The sequence below is a fragment of the Bos indicus x Bos taurus genome, chromosome 1, assembly GCF_003369695.1.
Source record: "Bos indicus x Bos taurus breed Angus x Brahman F1 hybrid chromosome 1, Bos_hybrid_MaternalHap_v2.0, whole genome shotgun sequence".
Taxonomy (NCBI): Eukaryota; Metazoa; Chordata; class Mammalia; order Artiodactyla; family Bovidae; genus Bos; species Bos indicus x Bos taurus.
Genome location: NC_040076.1, coordinates 5,371,826 through 5,388,060, shown reverse-complemented (window position 1 = coordinate 5,388,060; position 16,235 = coordinate 5,371,826). Strand labels below are relative to the sequence as shown.

The window sequence follows — 16,235 nt, the reverse complement described above, 5'->3', positions numbered from 1 at the left end:
AAAACAGCTATGAGGCCAATGAACAATATGTTACCCACATCCATCTAGATATCAATATTTTATTCCCAATTAGGTATTTCAAATGTAGATGTATGCATTTCATGAAACAAGAAAACTTAGTAAAGTTTCTGTTATCATATCCAAATATAAGCCCAAGATATCAAGTCCTCCCTCTCAGCTAGTATTTCCTACTCATGATGCTGCCCTGTTTCCAGAAGTTGTCAGGAGAATTCTGTGAAACAGCTGGCCTTATACTGACCAAATAGAAGAGAGAATGAAGTCTGAGCATCAACATGACTCAGAAATTCTAATCTTTTTATTGCAATAAGATGAATCTGTGGTTAATTTCATCCATACTTAAGATATTTGTTTCATTACCTGGGTTACTGCTGTCAGTTAATATCATGACGTCAGAATTTCATTAGAGCTTGCATAAGGCCACCTGATGCGAAGAGCTGACTCATTGGAAAAGACCCTGATGCTGGGAAAGATTGAGGGCAGGAGGAGAAGGGGACGACAGAGGATGAGATGGTTGGATGGCATCTCTGACTCAATGGACATGGGTTTGGGTAAACTCCAGGAGTTGATGATGGACAGGGAGGCTTGGTGTGCTGTGGTTCATGGGGTTGCAAAGAGTCGGACACAACTGAGTGACTGAACTGAACTGAAGTCTATAAAAGTAGTAAAGAACCCTCCTGCCAATACAGGGGACATGAGAGACTCAGGTTCAATCCCTGCTTCTGGAAGATCCCCTGTAAGAGGGCATAGCTACCCACTCCAGCATTCTTGCCTGGAGAATTCCATGGACAAAGAAACCTGGCAGACTACTGTTCATGGGGTCAGAAAGAGTTTGACACGACTGAATTGACCTAGAATGCAAATCTGTAAAAGGGTCCTATAAAAGTATTTTGACAGTTCTTTAAAACAGCCAAGCTAGTACTTGCTGAAGCATCACTGCTTTCTCCTGAACTTTTCTGCTTGGCTCAGACCTATGACTAGTTTAACCAAAGTTAAGGTGTCCTGATAAGGTGGTCACAAGAGAGCTTAGGATAATCTCCTGCCCACGCTCTGAGTCCACTTGCTCCAAATTCCAAGGAACCAACTCTGTATTGGCAGGTAATTCTGCCAACCAGGGTGTCTGCTCCATAAATTAAATACTTCTTTTTAGTCAAACAACAGGAGGTTTGTAATTCCCAACAGACAGCCTCTTAAAAAAATTGAATGGTAAGATTTATGAACTGATATCAGCTTAAATAAGTTTACTTGAAAGGAAAAGAGACCTCCTGTTCTATTTTTAACTAGAGAAGTGAGGGAGGAAATAGGAGAAAACAGAATGTGTACTCTCTGAGATGAATCATTTTAATATTAATAGGATTTAACAAAATAATCCCTCATCTAGGTAGTAGAATATAGACTCTGGCCAGATATTAATAACAGCCAAGATTCACTTTGAAGGATATAACTGTGAAGTCACAGTCTAGAACCCTTAAGAAGCTGAACAGTAGTAGAAGCCAGATATAGAAGGTTGATTGATCACAAGAAGTTTGGCAGCTCCCAGAAGCCACGTACATTGGGTTGTAAAATTGGGATCTGTGGCTCAGGGAAGGGAAGCCACAGACTCCGTAAAGCAAGGGTCTGAAGCCACAGGATCCAAAGCCCAGTGAGTAGCAGGTTCTAGATCCGTAGCCCAAGCAGTAGCCTCTGCTGAACCCGTGGCTCAGGGATCCAGTGTGAATTGACTGGCAAGGACTGCAGAGCGTGGAGGTCCTTGGGTGGTAGAAAGGCATCTGACACCAGATGGGTTCATAGCGCGTCTCCTGACTGTTGAGAGAGGAGTCCAGCTGGCAGGAGCTGGGAAAGCAGAAGTCAGTGCTGTAGACCAGGTTGCTAAGGAAGGAGGAGCCACAGGAGGAGCCTGGTAGCACAGATGGTCCCCAAGGGAGCAGGAGGAGAAATTTCCAGAACAGCAGTTGTAGGACAATTTCACAAGTGATGTGATTTCAGCTGAATTACTGTGAAAAGATGCTCTGATATCCTTGGCTTCTCCCAGGCATGTTTATATATAAATAAATATCTTCTTGGGAGGAGAAGGGGACGACAGAGGATGAGATGGTTGAACGGCATCACCAACTCAATGGACATGAGTTTGAGCAAGCTCCAGGAGTTGGTGATGGACACGGAAGCTTGGCATGCTACAATCCATGGGGTCACAGAATTGGATACGACTGAGTGACTGAACGGAACTGAACTGATATATCTTCACTCTGTTGGGTGTGATGCAGACCCTCATCCTCCTCCTCCTTGTACAAGTCTTGTCATGAAAATGGCTAATTAACCTAGGCTATAATTATCACTGAACACATGTATGTTTTCTTAATTTCAGTTCAGGTATTCTTGTTTATAGAAGCCACTCTGCTTCCCTCTCTTTTCTTTCTTTCTTCAGAAATAAGTTGCTGTTTGCCTTCAAAGACGTTGTTTGTGATGCATACAGACAGTGTCCTTGCTGCCCCTGAGCTTGACTGTGGGGATTTTGTGCCTGAGAGTGTAAATGATTACTCCTAACAGTCGTCAGCCCTTCTCTCTCGGCTATTTATACATGCTTTATGGAGCCTTTACTATGTGTAAAACACGGCAGATTGTGGGATCGTTTAATCCGGGCAACAACCTCAGGAGATGGTCACCAGTTTAATAACCCAGATGTGACTGCCTCCAAAGCCACCAGGAACAGCAATGTTGTGCTGACAACTCCAGAAGCGTAGCCTTTCAGCTCCAGGCATCCATAAACAATGAATGCCCATGCTCAGTTGTTTAGTCATGTCCATTTCTTTGCAACCTCATGGACTGTAGTCCACCAGGCTCCTCTGTCCATGGGATTTTCCAGTCAAGGATACTGGAGTAGTTTGCCATTTCCTCCTCCAGGGAATCTTCCTGACTCACTGATCAAATCTGTGTGTCTCCTGGAATACCCACATGAAGAGGTCATTTCACTGTGATAATACTTGCATTTTATCTGATGTGCCTGCCTGTATATTCTTGCCTCAGTTCAGTTCAGTTGCTCCCTCAGTCGTGTCCAACTCTTTGCGACCCCATGAATTGCAGCACGCCAGGCCTCCCTGTCCATCACCAACTCCTGGAGTTCACTCAGACTTACGTCCATCAAGTCAGTGATGCCATCCAGCTATCTCATCCTCTGTCATCCCCTTCTCCTCCTGGCCCCAATCCCTCCCAGCATCAGAGTCTTTTCCAATGAGTCAACTCTTCGCATGAGGTAGCCAAAGTACTGGAGTTTCAGCTTTAGCATCATTCCTTCCAAAGAAATCCCAGGGCTGATCTCCTTCAGAACGGACTGGTTGGATGTCCTTGCAGTCCAAGGAACTCTCAAGAGTCTTCTCCAACACCACAGTTCAAAAGCATCAATTCTTTGGCGCTCAGCCTTCTTCACAGTCCAACTCTCACATCCATACATGACCACAGGAAAAACTATAGCCTTGACTAGACGGACCTTTGTTGGCAAAGTAATGTTTCTGCTTTTGAATATGCTATCTAGGTTGGTCATAACTTTCCTCCCAAGGAGTAAGCGTCTTTTAATTTCATGGCTGCAGTCACCATCTGCAGTGATTTTGGAGCTTATCTATTTTATGAGAAACCAAATACAGCCACCAAAAAAAAAAAAGTTTCTTAATTATTTTAGTTATTTTTTTCAGCATTCAAAGTTACCATGGAGATGGTTATTTCAAACTATTCTTTTATTTGTCTTCTCATTTACCTTATCATCATTAAACAATTCATGCTTGATCCTGTATGGAATTATTGAATTCTTTTTCCATGTGAGGCAGAGATTCTTTGGCAAACATGTAGACTATCACTGAGAATAATTGCTAAAAACTGGTATACTGTGAGTGAGTTGACTACCAATGAAATACGTTTGCAAAAGCTTGAATTTTAATAGTGTTCTAACCTTTGCCAACTCAGTTGGGAGTGAGAAATGAGACACCTTAGACAGTGATTCATTTCACTCCCTGCTGAGCTTCTCTTTGTCTCAGCCTTCTAGAAATACAAAGAAGCAAAAACTTACCTCCGTTTTAAGTAGTTAAAATTATCCTATCACTATAAAAATCAATGGTAGAAAGAAAGTCTTGGAATTAGAGAAATCTTTTTTTTTTCCATTTATGGTATATCCACCTCCTGTCTTAAAGCATCTTCTAGAAATTGGAAAACAAAAAAGCCATTTATGTAATTTGATCTTTTATATTTGTTTCCCAATGATTGTTTTCTCTAGCCTCCTCTAGTATTTGCTTATACAGCACCAGTGGAATTGTTCGCCTTTTGTTTGGTTTACAAATTCTGCCAAATGTCTTGCTCACTTCCTCAAATCTTCTCATTCCTCAAACCTGAAATCAAATTCCTCATATTTGAGAGGTGTTCGTCTCAACTGTTTAAAATTCTTCTACAATAAGGCTCTTAGTATCTTACCAATTATCAATTTGGGTGACCAAACATACATAAACACACACACATGCACACACACACACACAACACGGAGGAGTTAAAAGAGATGTCTTTTGAGATGGATCATGCAGACTAAGATTTCAGTCACTTGAACTTGCTGGACAGGCACATGTTTTGTAAGAGTGGAATACCCTGAAGTTCCTCAGGATCTGCAAAGGGTTTAATTTTCTTTGAACCAGCATCTGGCACACTGTGGGTGCTCTAAATAATTTACAAAATGAAGGAATATATCAAGTCCTTAACTTTTTATTTTCACAGAATAGCTCAGTGGTAGAGGATCCCCCTGCAATGCAGGAAATGCACATTTGAACTCTGGATTGGGAAGATTCCCTGGAGAAGGAAATGGCAACCCACTCCAGTAATCTTGCCTGGGAAACTCCAAGGACAGAGAAGCCTGGTGGGCTACAATCCTTAAGGTCGGAAAAAGTCAGACACAACTTAGTGACTAAATGACTATGCATAAATCCTTGTATGACAGTGATTGCTTATATTTTAGAAGTTAACTTTAACATAACATTGAGTGAATATAAACATTTCTTTCATAATTAAATATAATCCCCAAGTTAATAATAACCAGTTTAGTACTTGAGGTGACCCTAGATTTCTGTCCCTCACCTCCAACCCAAGCAAAGTTGACTTTGTGGCCTTGATCAGTAACTATTTCTTTCTCTCTCCAAAAGCTTCTCTGTCTAACCCATTCTAATCGTTCTGTTTTCTCAGACTTCACATATAATCAACCTCTTCAATTAAAAAATCTTAGTGTCATTTCTTTCATGATTATATAACTTTTATGTTTTTTTTTTATTTTATTTTTAAACTTTACAATATTGTATTAGTTTTGCCAAATATCGAAATGAATCCGCCACAGGTATACCCACGTTCCCCATTCTGAACCCTCCTCCCTCCTCCCTCCCCTACCCTCCCTCTGGGTCCTCCCAGTGTACCAGGCCCAAGCATCCAGTACCATGTATCGAACCTGGACTGGCGACTCGTTTCATACATGATAATATACATGTTTTAATGCTATTCTCCCAAATCTCCCCACCCTCTCCCTCTCCCACAGAGTCCATAAGACTGATCTACAGCTTTTCTGTTTTTGAGGACCAAATTCTCTATAAAGATTTGTGTGATCAGTTTGTCAACTATCTAAATTCTTATGGCCTTTTCAATAAACATACTGTTTTTCTCTGGTTTAACACTCTCCTGAAATTTCACTAGCGTGGTCAGCAGTGGCCTTTATGCTACTAAATGTGGACAGTTTTAGGATGATCTTGTGCAAATGTAATTAAAGGACGCTTACTCCTTGGAAGGAAAGTTATGACCAACCTAGATAGCATATTAAAAAGCAGAGACATTACTTTGCCAACAAAGGTCCGTCTAGTCAAGGCTATGGTTTTTCCAGTGGTCATGTATGGATGTGAGAGTTGGACTGTGAAGAAAGCTGAACGCCAAAGAATTGATGCCTTTGAACTGTGGTTTTGGAGAAGACTCTTGAGAGTCCCTTGGACTGCAAGGAGATCCAACCAGCCCATTCTAAAGGAGATCAGTCCTGGGTGTTCTTTGGAAAGAATGATGCTAAAGCTGAAACTCCAGTACTTTGGCTGCCTCATGCCAAGAGTTGACTCATTGGAAAAGATTCTGATGTTGGGAGGGATTGGGGCCAGGAGGAGAAGGGGATGACAGAGGATGAGATGGCTGGATGGCATCACCGACTCAATGGATGTGAGTTTGAGTGAACTCCGGGAGTTGGTGATGGACAGGGAGGCCTGATGTGCTGCAATTCATGGGGTTGCAGAGTTGGACACGACTGAGCAACTGAACTGAACTGAACTGATGTAAATATTTAATTACTTTCAACCTAGGTAACTGTCCCTGATCTTGAAATATGTTCGTCTATGTACTTCTGCTGCAGCACACTCCTGATTTTCTATCTAACTTTCCCCTAGTTCGATTTACCCTTAGTTTGGTTTCCTGTATATAATGTTTCTTGAGGCTTGGCACGGATCTCATCACTGGTTCTCTCTGTGGGGAAGACACTTTGCCATTATGCCTTAAAATACTATCCATAGTCTACATCAAATGTATATTTCCAGTACAAATATCTTTTTAATTCAAATTCTAGACCCAGATATCCAGTCACTAGTCATTTCCACTTGGAGATTTAATAAGACTGTCAAAATTGTATGTGTATAAACTTGAACTTTCTCTTCCCTAGGGAAGAATAAAAAATACTTTTTCTCATCTGAGTAAGCAGCATTTTGAACCACATAGTAGGTAAACTCAGAAACCTTGGAATCCTCTTAATATATGTGTCTTCTCTAAATACGACCCATTCTGTCTTCCAAGTTTATCATAAATTTCCCCAGTCATCTTACTGTCTTCTTTCTAATCTAGAGCTTCTCAACCTTGTCATCACTGACATCTTGAACTGGATCTCATTTTGTTGTGGGGTGTATCCTGTTCATTTAGGAGGTATTTGGCAGTGTCCTTGGTTCTATCCACTAGATGTCTGTTGTGCGTGCGCACGCGCGCGTGTGCACACACACACACACACACTATAACAGTTAACAATGTCTCCAAAAATTGCTTGAGGGCTAAGCAGTTCTGGTGCAGAACCATTATTCTAGAGCAAGGAAATCTCGTCTCTTGGTGGAACTACTGAAAGATTCTGAGGCAGGAGATAAATGGACTCCAGACTGACCAGTTTCTCACCTGTGGAAAGAAATTCCATAATAGAAATTCCTGCCCAAAGAAGAGATGAAAGACCACATAGTCCTCATTCTCAGGGAGAAGGAGACTTTTTCAACTACAAATGCACAGAAGGGCTCCTTGGAGATCTAAAGAGTGGTGGGCCTCACCTCATAGTAAGTGATGGAAACTAACTATTGGCCTCTTTGCTAGAATCCGCCATGGCTCAGAGATGCATGTGCACATACAGGATACCTTAAGATAAAGCAAATATGGATTCAGAACCAGGCAAAGCAAGATGACTGGTCAAAGGGAGCCCAGAAGAAATGCCCCACATTGGTGTTTCAAACTACCGTGAGGGTGCGATCTTCTGAGTCAGCCCATGTGTCTATCTACACGTACTCTCTTTCTTAATAAACAGTTGTTTCACTATTTCCCATCTCTATGTGGAAATTTATTTCAACACAGCTGGCAGGCCAGGGCCTTGTCACTGGTCACTGATCCCTGGTCCCTGGTGGTTTAGCGGCTAGGATTTAGCATTCCCCCCGCCTTGGTCTTGACTTCTGTCTCTGGCCAGAAACCAAAGCTGTGCTTCAAGCTGCTACAAGCCAAGGTCACCTGAGATCAGCTCAACGTGGCTTATTTTATTTTCAAAAAGAAAATGTCTCCTCCAATCTTTTCTTTCTATCCCTGTCTGATCAATCTTCTGAAACAAAAAAACGGGCCCTATCACTGTCCCAATGAAAGCTTTCCCATTGCTTTCTAACACATGTCCAATAAAACACACATCCTCTACTTGACTTGCAAGGTTGCTTTAACCTGTCTCTGCCTGTGTCTCTAACCTCATCTTCACACCTTACTCCTCCTCTCTTCCAAACACACTGTCTCTGCCCCGCAATTAACACAGCTCAAGCTTTTTCCCTACTGGGACTTGCTCTTTCCTCTACCTTGAATATTCTTTCTTCATCTGGATAATTAAGATAATTAAGCCTTTCCTCACTACTTAACCACTTTATCCCAGGATAAATTAGGTTCCCCTGTTATGATCACTATCATCCCTATAATTAATTTTATTATTTTTATAATATATTTATTTTGTACATTGTCCTCTAAGCTAGAGCAGTGTAACCTTAATGAACCATCCTGTGAGAGTCTGTTACCAGCTGCCGTGAGACATATAATGTGTATCAAGTAAATTAGTGCATTAGTTCCTTCATGAAGAACTCTGGCATAATTAAAAGTATCAGCTTAACTAAATTATAGGCTTGGTAACACCATTGATTCACCTGGTCTATAACCCACTCTTTTATTCTTTACTTCTATTTTCTATTGGAGTATAGCCAATTAACAATGTTGTGATAGTTTCGGGTGAACAGCAAGGGACTCAGCCAGGCATACAAAAATTGAAAGTGAAAGTCGCTCAGTCATGTCCGACTTTTTGTCACCCCATGGACTATACAGTCCATGGAATTCTCCAGGCCAGAATACTGGAGTGGGATCCCTTCTCCAGGGGATCTTCCCAATCCAGGGATCGAATCCAGGTCTCCCGCATTGCAGGCTGTTACTTTACCAGCTGAGTCACAAGGGAAGCCCCAAAATACTGGACTGCGTAGGCTTTCCCTTCTCCAGCAGATCTTCCTGACCCAGGAATCGAACTGGGGTTTCCTGCATTGCAGGTGGATTCTTTATCAGCTTATAAAAGTATCCATTCTCCCCGAAATTCCCCTCCCATCCAAGCTGCCACATAATTTTGAGCAGAGTTCCATATGCTATACAGTAGTTCCTTGTTGGTTATCCATTTTAAATATAATAGAGTGTATGCATCCATCCCCAACTCCCTAACTATCCTTTCCCCCATCCTTCCCCACTGGGATCCATAAATTCATTCTCTACATCTGTGAGTACGACCCACTGTTAGTGGCACATCTCTGACTGTTATCTCTTGGGAGAGACAATAACTACATTCTTTCTTGTTCAACAGTGAATACTCAGCTCAAGAACAATCAAAGTTACATAGTTGTTTCCCCATAAATATTTACTTAGTGGATAAATTAGGACTTCCCAGGTGGTTCAGTGGTAAACAATCTGTCTGCCAATGCAGGAGATACAACAGATGCAGCTTCAATCCCTGGGTTGGGAAGATCCCTTGGAGAAGGGAATGGTTACCCACTCCAGAATTCTTGCCTGGAAAACCCCATGGACAGAATAGCCTGAAGAACTGCATTCCATGGGGTCGAAAAGAGTCGGACACAACTAAGCATGAACACAATGGATATATCAGGGACTTGATGGTTTTATCATCACCCATCTTTTGTCTGTCTCTCTAAATCCAAACTTTTGCTTGATCCTCATATCCCCTTGGGTGATTCACAAAACAGGAAACCCAAAGAAGCTCAACTGCTCTCTTAAGCCTTCTAAACTAGACCAGCTTCTAATTCCTTTGCACACTACTGTAGTTATTGTGTACCCTCTAAGCAGGGTCTGGGAGACATGTATGACTTTACTTTTCCTCATTTCCTATGTCTAGATAAGCATACCTTGCTATTTTTAAATCTGAAAAATGATAAAATCTTTGTTTTTCTATTTTGCCATAATTCAGCCATTTTATCTGTTATTGCAGGTGGTCCCCAGAGTCTCTGGTCTTGCCTATGTCCTATCTGTTGTTGCAGGCAGATTCTTTACTATCCGAGAGACTAGTGAGGTCCATGTCCTATACATTTATCAGAATGCTTTTTCTAAAGTCTATGTTGGCCTTTTCAAACTCAAATTCAATTTCTGAAGTCTTTGATCCGAGTCATCCTATGATTTGACCCCCAATTATCTCATACTTGGTATCTCCATGCCCTAATTTGAATCTTCAAAAGATACCAGATTGCTTCCATGCAGCTTAAGGTTGAAAGCAAAGAAGTTAGGTGAGAGGGTCTTATTTCAAGCTCAGCATCCACAGTGAGTATCAGAAGAGAAGAGATGAAAGGTGAGGCTGGAGACAGACAGGAACTAGATGACAAGCGGCTCCTGGACATTCTTCAAAGGTCCAAAATACTCTGAAAATCAAAAACTTCCCTTAAAACTAATTTGGTGGTGACAAAAGGCATTATCTATTCTCTGGATGGAATGATATGATCAAATGAATGGTATCTGTGCATCTTCTTTTTCTTTCTCTTCTTAGTGTAGATATATTGTGCCTCAGGAATAGATCAATATGTTTGATTATAGGGTGCTTTCACAATATTACATACAGTTTATGCATTCTATTATCATTCTAAAATCTGAAAAACTGAATTTCAAAAATCTTCCATCCCCCTTGGCTTAGACAAGAGAATGGAGACCTGTAACAATGAGAAGCCACAGATAGGTTATAAATATGGACATAACTAGATTAAATTTGCCTCCTAAGGAAATGACTCTGGCAGCAGTGTGATGGATTGCAGGGTCACATAGGAGTTAGAGTGGGTCCCCAGATTCAGACCCTGACAGTGTGATTCAATAGCCTGTATTCTTAACTACAGTGAGTGGCTGTCTTCCATAAAAATGATTTTTAAAACTCAGAAATATGTGTAAAATGAGAAGGGAATCTCAGATGGAACCCTGAGAAAAACTTACATTTAAGGAATTGGCAGAGTTTAAAGGGAGCCCACAAAAGACTGAGAAGGAATAGCCAGTAAAGTTTAAAGAAAACTGGGAGTTTAACAAAGTCATTATTAATGCATTATAAATAAACAAAAGCAATCAAAAGTATCCAGCATTAGAGGGCGGTCAAGTTAGATGGTCCCCCTAGATCTTAAGCATCTCATTATCACATATTATATATCTATATCTGTATCTATATTATTTATTTTGGGGGGTTGTAATTTAATTTGGAAATGACCACCATTTAAATAGTGCCCAGTGTTATTTCAGATGTTAAAAAACTTGCTAAATATAGATTAGCTATTTTTTAAGCAATAGATGCTAAAAAACCCATTTGTTAAACTAAACCATCTTGTACAACTTTCTTAATATACTAGCATGGCATTTGAACCTAAAGAGATTCATTTCAAGTCGATTCAGCAAGCACATATTAGAGGACAAGGCGTGTCATGGATGGTGAGGATGCTGCTGCTAAGTCGCTTCAGTTGTGTCCAACTCTGTGCGACCCCATAGACGGCAGCCCACCAGGCTCCCCCGTCCCTGGGATTCTCCAGGCAAGAATACAGGAGTGGGTTGCCGTTTCCTTCTCCAAAGCATGAATGTGAAAAGTGAAAGTGCAGTCATTCAGTCGTGTCTGACTCTTAGCGACCCCATGGACAGCAGCTCACCAGACTCCTCCGTCCATGGGATTTTCCAGGCAAGAGTGCTGGAGTGGGGTGCCATTGCCTTCTCCGATGGTGAGGATGAGGAGGGAACTAAGAAAGGGCCCTATCCAAAGGATCCGTGCCTTATGGGAGCAACCTAGATGTCCACTGATGACAGAGAAATGGATGAAGAAGTGGTACATATATACACTGGAATATTCAGTTCAGTTCAGTTCAGTTCAGTCGCTCAGTCGTGTCCGACTCTTTGCAACCCCATGAATTGCAGCACTCCAGGCCTTCCTGTCCATCACCAACTCCTGGAGTTCACTCAAACTCAGGTCCATCAAGTCGGTGATGCCATCCAGCCATCTCATCCTCTGTTGTCCCCTTTTCCTCCTGCCCCCAATCTGGAATATTACCCAGCCATAAAAAATAATAAAATAGTGTCATTTGCAACATGAATAGAACTAGAGATTATCATACTGAGTGATGTAAGTCAGAGAATGAGAAATATTGTATGACATCACTTCTCTACGGAATCTAAAAAGAAATGATAAATGAACTTATTTACAAAACTGAAACAGACTCACAGTCTTAGAGAATGAACTTGTGGTTGCAGGAAAGGATGAGGGGAAGGGACAGTTAAGGAGTTTGGGATCAACATGCTCACACTGCTATATTTAAAGTGCATAACCAATAAGATCCTAGGGAACTCTGCTCAATGTTGTGTGGCAACCTGGATGGGAGGGGAGTTTGGGGAAGGATGGATACATGTATATGTATGGCTGAGTTCCTTTGCTGTCCACCTGAGATCACAACATTGTTATCAGCTATACTCCGATAGAAAATAAAAGTTTTTTTTTTTTAATTTAAAACTCTAGAAAATGAGAAGTGTATCAAGAGAAGATAAGTGACTTTAGAATGTGTTCAGTTCAGTTCGGTTGCTCAGTTGTGTCTGACTCTTTGCCACCCCATGAATTGCAGCACGCCAGGCTTCCCTGTCCATCACCAACTCCCGGAGTTCACTCAGACTCAGATCCATCAAGTCAGTGATGCTATCCAGCCATCTCATCCTCTGTCGTCCCCTTCTCCTCCTGCCCCCAATCCCTCCCAGAATCAGAGTCTTTTCCAATGAGTCAACTCTTCGCATGAGGTGGCCAGTGTACTGGAGTTTCAGCTTTAGCATCATTCCTTCCAAAGAAATCCCAGGGCTGATCTCCTTTAGAATGGGCTGGTTGGATCTCCTTGGATCTCCAAGGGACTCTCAAGAGTCTTCTCCAACACCACAGGCAATTAAATCCAATAACTTTTGTTCTTCCTTCAGACCCCTCAGCAACTACACAAAGCTGAATAAAATCATATGCCCTTTTATTTACATAATGTGAACTATTTTGAATTTTATGTTTTACACAGGAAATAATAATTCTCTGATTAGAAGTTTTCTTAGACTAGAATATTTTACTACCTCTGCAGAAGGATTATGCTAGCTCTGATTTTATGGGTTGCTTTTTACAAAATCAATAACCAAAGTTATCCATATACTATTCATCCTATTAAAATATGCAACCCCAGGAAGCCAAGAACTCTTTAAAAATTCAAGGAAATATGATTGTATTCGGAATTCCTTAAAAGATTAGTTTATTCAAGAGCAACATTTCTATCACATTGCAGGATAGCAAGAATATATGAAATAACCTCCTGATTTCTCTTATGAATTGTTGTTCAATCTCTCCGGTATGTCCAACACTTTGCGAATCTGCGGATGGCAGCACAGCAGGCCTCCCTGTCCTTTGCCATCTCCTGGAGTTTGCTCGAACTCATGTCCATTGAATCAGTGATCCTATCCAACCGCCTCATCCTCTGTCGCCCCCTTCTCCTCCTACTCTCAACATTTCCCAGCATCAGGATCTTTTCCAATGAGTCAGCTCTTCACATCATGTGGCCAAACTATTGGAGCTTCATTTTTTTTTAATATACAGGATATAAAACTCAAAGATAGTTTCCCAATTTTGACTACTCTGATTCTGTAATGATGACAGAACATCTATATCTGAGAGAAAAAAAAAGTAGTTAGTAGTCAGTCAATTCCTAAAGTGGGGGTTATAGTAAATGAAAAAAATAGAAAATAGTATTTCATGTAGGCACGAAGAGGCATTAAACTGCTCTACAGAATTCAGGCCTCTAGGCTGGTCTGTATTAAGTTGGCAGGATACTTTAATAAGAAAGTAGTTTTCATGGTAGAACCTGGAAAGATAATTCAGATTTTGGGAATTAGAGGACGAATTTAAAAATTGGAAGCCATTTAATTCATATTATTTGGAAAAAAGATGATTTCCGGTTGCTGATAGGCTTCTAGCATGTCTTTTGAGAGTCATTAGAAGTAAAGTGAAGTGAAAGTTGCTCAGTCATGACCGAGTCTTTGTGACCCCATGAACTTTAGATTGCCAGGCTCCTCTGTCCATGGAATTCTCCAGGCCAGAATACTGGGGTATCTTCCTTCTCCAGGAGATCTTCCCAACCCAGGGATCAAACCCAGGCCTCCTACATTGCAGGTGGATTCTTTACTGACTGAGCCCCCAGAGAGTCATTAGACAGAAACGCATCTTGGAAGAGACTGGGAGAACAGAGGTCAGTGGGGGAGAAGTGGCTGAGATAAGAGGCACCACAGGACAAGAGTGGGTAGACCAGGAAGTCTTTAAGAAAGCCGGAGAAGTAGTTTCCAGTCTAGCTGCTATAACATGTTATCACTATATCTACTTCATTTGTTAACAGTATCAGTGAAAGGGAAAGTTGCTCTGTTGTGTCTGACTCTTTGTGACCCCTTGACATTCTCCAGGCCAGAAAACTGGAATAGGTAGCCTTTCCCTTCCCCGAGGGATCATCCCAACCGAGGGATCAAACCCAGGTGTCCTGCATTGCAGGCGAATTCTTTACCAGCTGAGCCCCAAGGGAAGCCCAACAGCATCAGAGAAGATCTAAATATCCCTGCTGGCCTAGAAGGCTTATGTGCACTGCACCTGTGGGTGAGATGTTCTTGACAGCCAATCTCAATGTCTTTGTACACTACAAGTTGTATAAGAACATCTCCTTAGGAATACATTGATGGTCCAGTGGTAAAGAATCCACCAACAAATTCAAGGGACACGGGTTTGATCCCTGGTCTGGGAAGATTCCACATGCCATGGAGCAACTAAGCCTGAGCACCATGACTACTGAAGCTTGTATGCCCTAGAGCAGATCTGAGCAACTAGAGAACCTATGGCAATGAGAAGCCTGCCCCTGCAACTAGGCAACCAGAGAGTAATCCACTGTTGGCCTCAACTAGAGAAAGCCCTGGCATAGTGACAAAACCCAGCCCAGTCAAAAATTATCTATAAATAAATTTTAAAAATTAAAAGAAGACAATCTCTTTAATGTGTTGTCTAATTACAATCAGATAGATTAGCAGCATGGTAAATAGGCTTACTTGAATTTTACAGTCGAAGACAGTTTATAGTTTATATGGCCTTTGATTTAAGGCATCATTGTATGCTCAGAACAGTTGGTCATCATCCCTGGTTTAATTTGTGACTCAGAGGGTCATTTGAAGGATGTTGAGATATGGCTCTTTTCTTTCCTCCCTGCATTCAGCATTATATTTTACTGCAATTCTTTTCTCAGCCATCCCTGATGTGGTTTGCCATATTACAAAGCATGTATTTACGCTTAGTAACAACTGATATGTGTGATATAAATGGTGCATAAAAGACAATGATATCATTGCCTGATCATGATACTCTGTAAGACTCAAATGAGTTTTATGGAAAAATAATTCTGCTCAGCTCTCTTTTTACCAGCTGGATGAATATGGAATGCCTCATATAAGTGGACTTAAATTATATTAGCTAAGAAGATGGAGATGTTAGCCCAAATACTTTTAAAAAGTAATCTACTATCAAATTTATAGCGTGTAAATTTTTAATGGTCCCTTAGAGGCTATGTTTATAAGCAGTAAAGCAAATACCAAATTATTTTCTTCCAGCACATTGAAAATTGCTGAACAGATAAAAAGTTCCAAAGCAATGTTACAGATAATCACATTTCTATTGTGTGGGACAGTGGGCATTACATCTAAAGACTCTTGATTAACCTAACTATAGTAATGTGGTGGCTTGAAGGGTAGACAGACACTCGTGAAGACCAAAAGTTCAACACACAGAGATAAGACTGCCCAGAAAAACCACAGCATAAAAGAAACATTAAATAAATACATAAATATATCTATATACTTGTGTACATAAGAAAATGCCAATTAGGTTACTCCCAGGGTAAAAAATTATAAAGAAAATGGATTAAAACATCTTTATTTGCATGTTTGTGAGGTTGAGAGGGAACAGAGTATACTATTGTGTACGTTACTGTGTATTTAAAATGTTTACAGATTGAGAGTATAAATATTTGGCTTTAGGTCAAATGAAAGAGTTTGATGTTTATGGCTTACATTAGTTAGGTCATAGTTTGCTTTATTGACTATGCCAAAGCCTTCGACTGTGTGGATCACAACAAACTGGAAAATTCTTCAAACGATGGGAATACCAGACCACCTTACCTGTCTCCTGAGAAATCTGTGTGTAGATCAAGAAGCAACAGTTAGAACTGGACATGGAACAACAGATTGGTTCCAAATTGGGAAATGAGTATGAAAAGGGTGTTTATTGTCACACTGCTTATTTAACTTATATGCAGAGTACATTATGCTAAATGCCGGACTGGGCAAAGCACAAG

At 40.9% G+C, this 16,235-nt stretch overlaps 1 protein-coding gene across 1 annotated transcript; it reads right to left on the bottom strand.

The window, feature by feature from the left end:
- Window positions 1-1,427: 1,427 nt before the first annotated feature.
- On the bottom strand, window positions 1,428-7,420 carry LOC113897459 (keratin-associated protein 13-1-like). The gene is given in 3 exon segments (XM_027550217.1): window positions 1,428-1,924; window positions 1,927-2,040; window positions 7,393-7,420. Coding segments are annotated over 3 exon segments (639 nt in total).
- Between the last annotated feature and the right edge of the window lie 8,815 nt (window positions 7,421-16,235).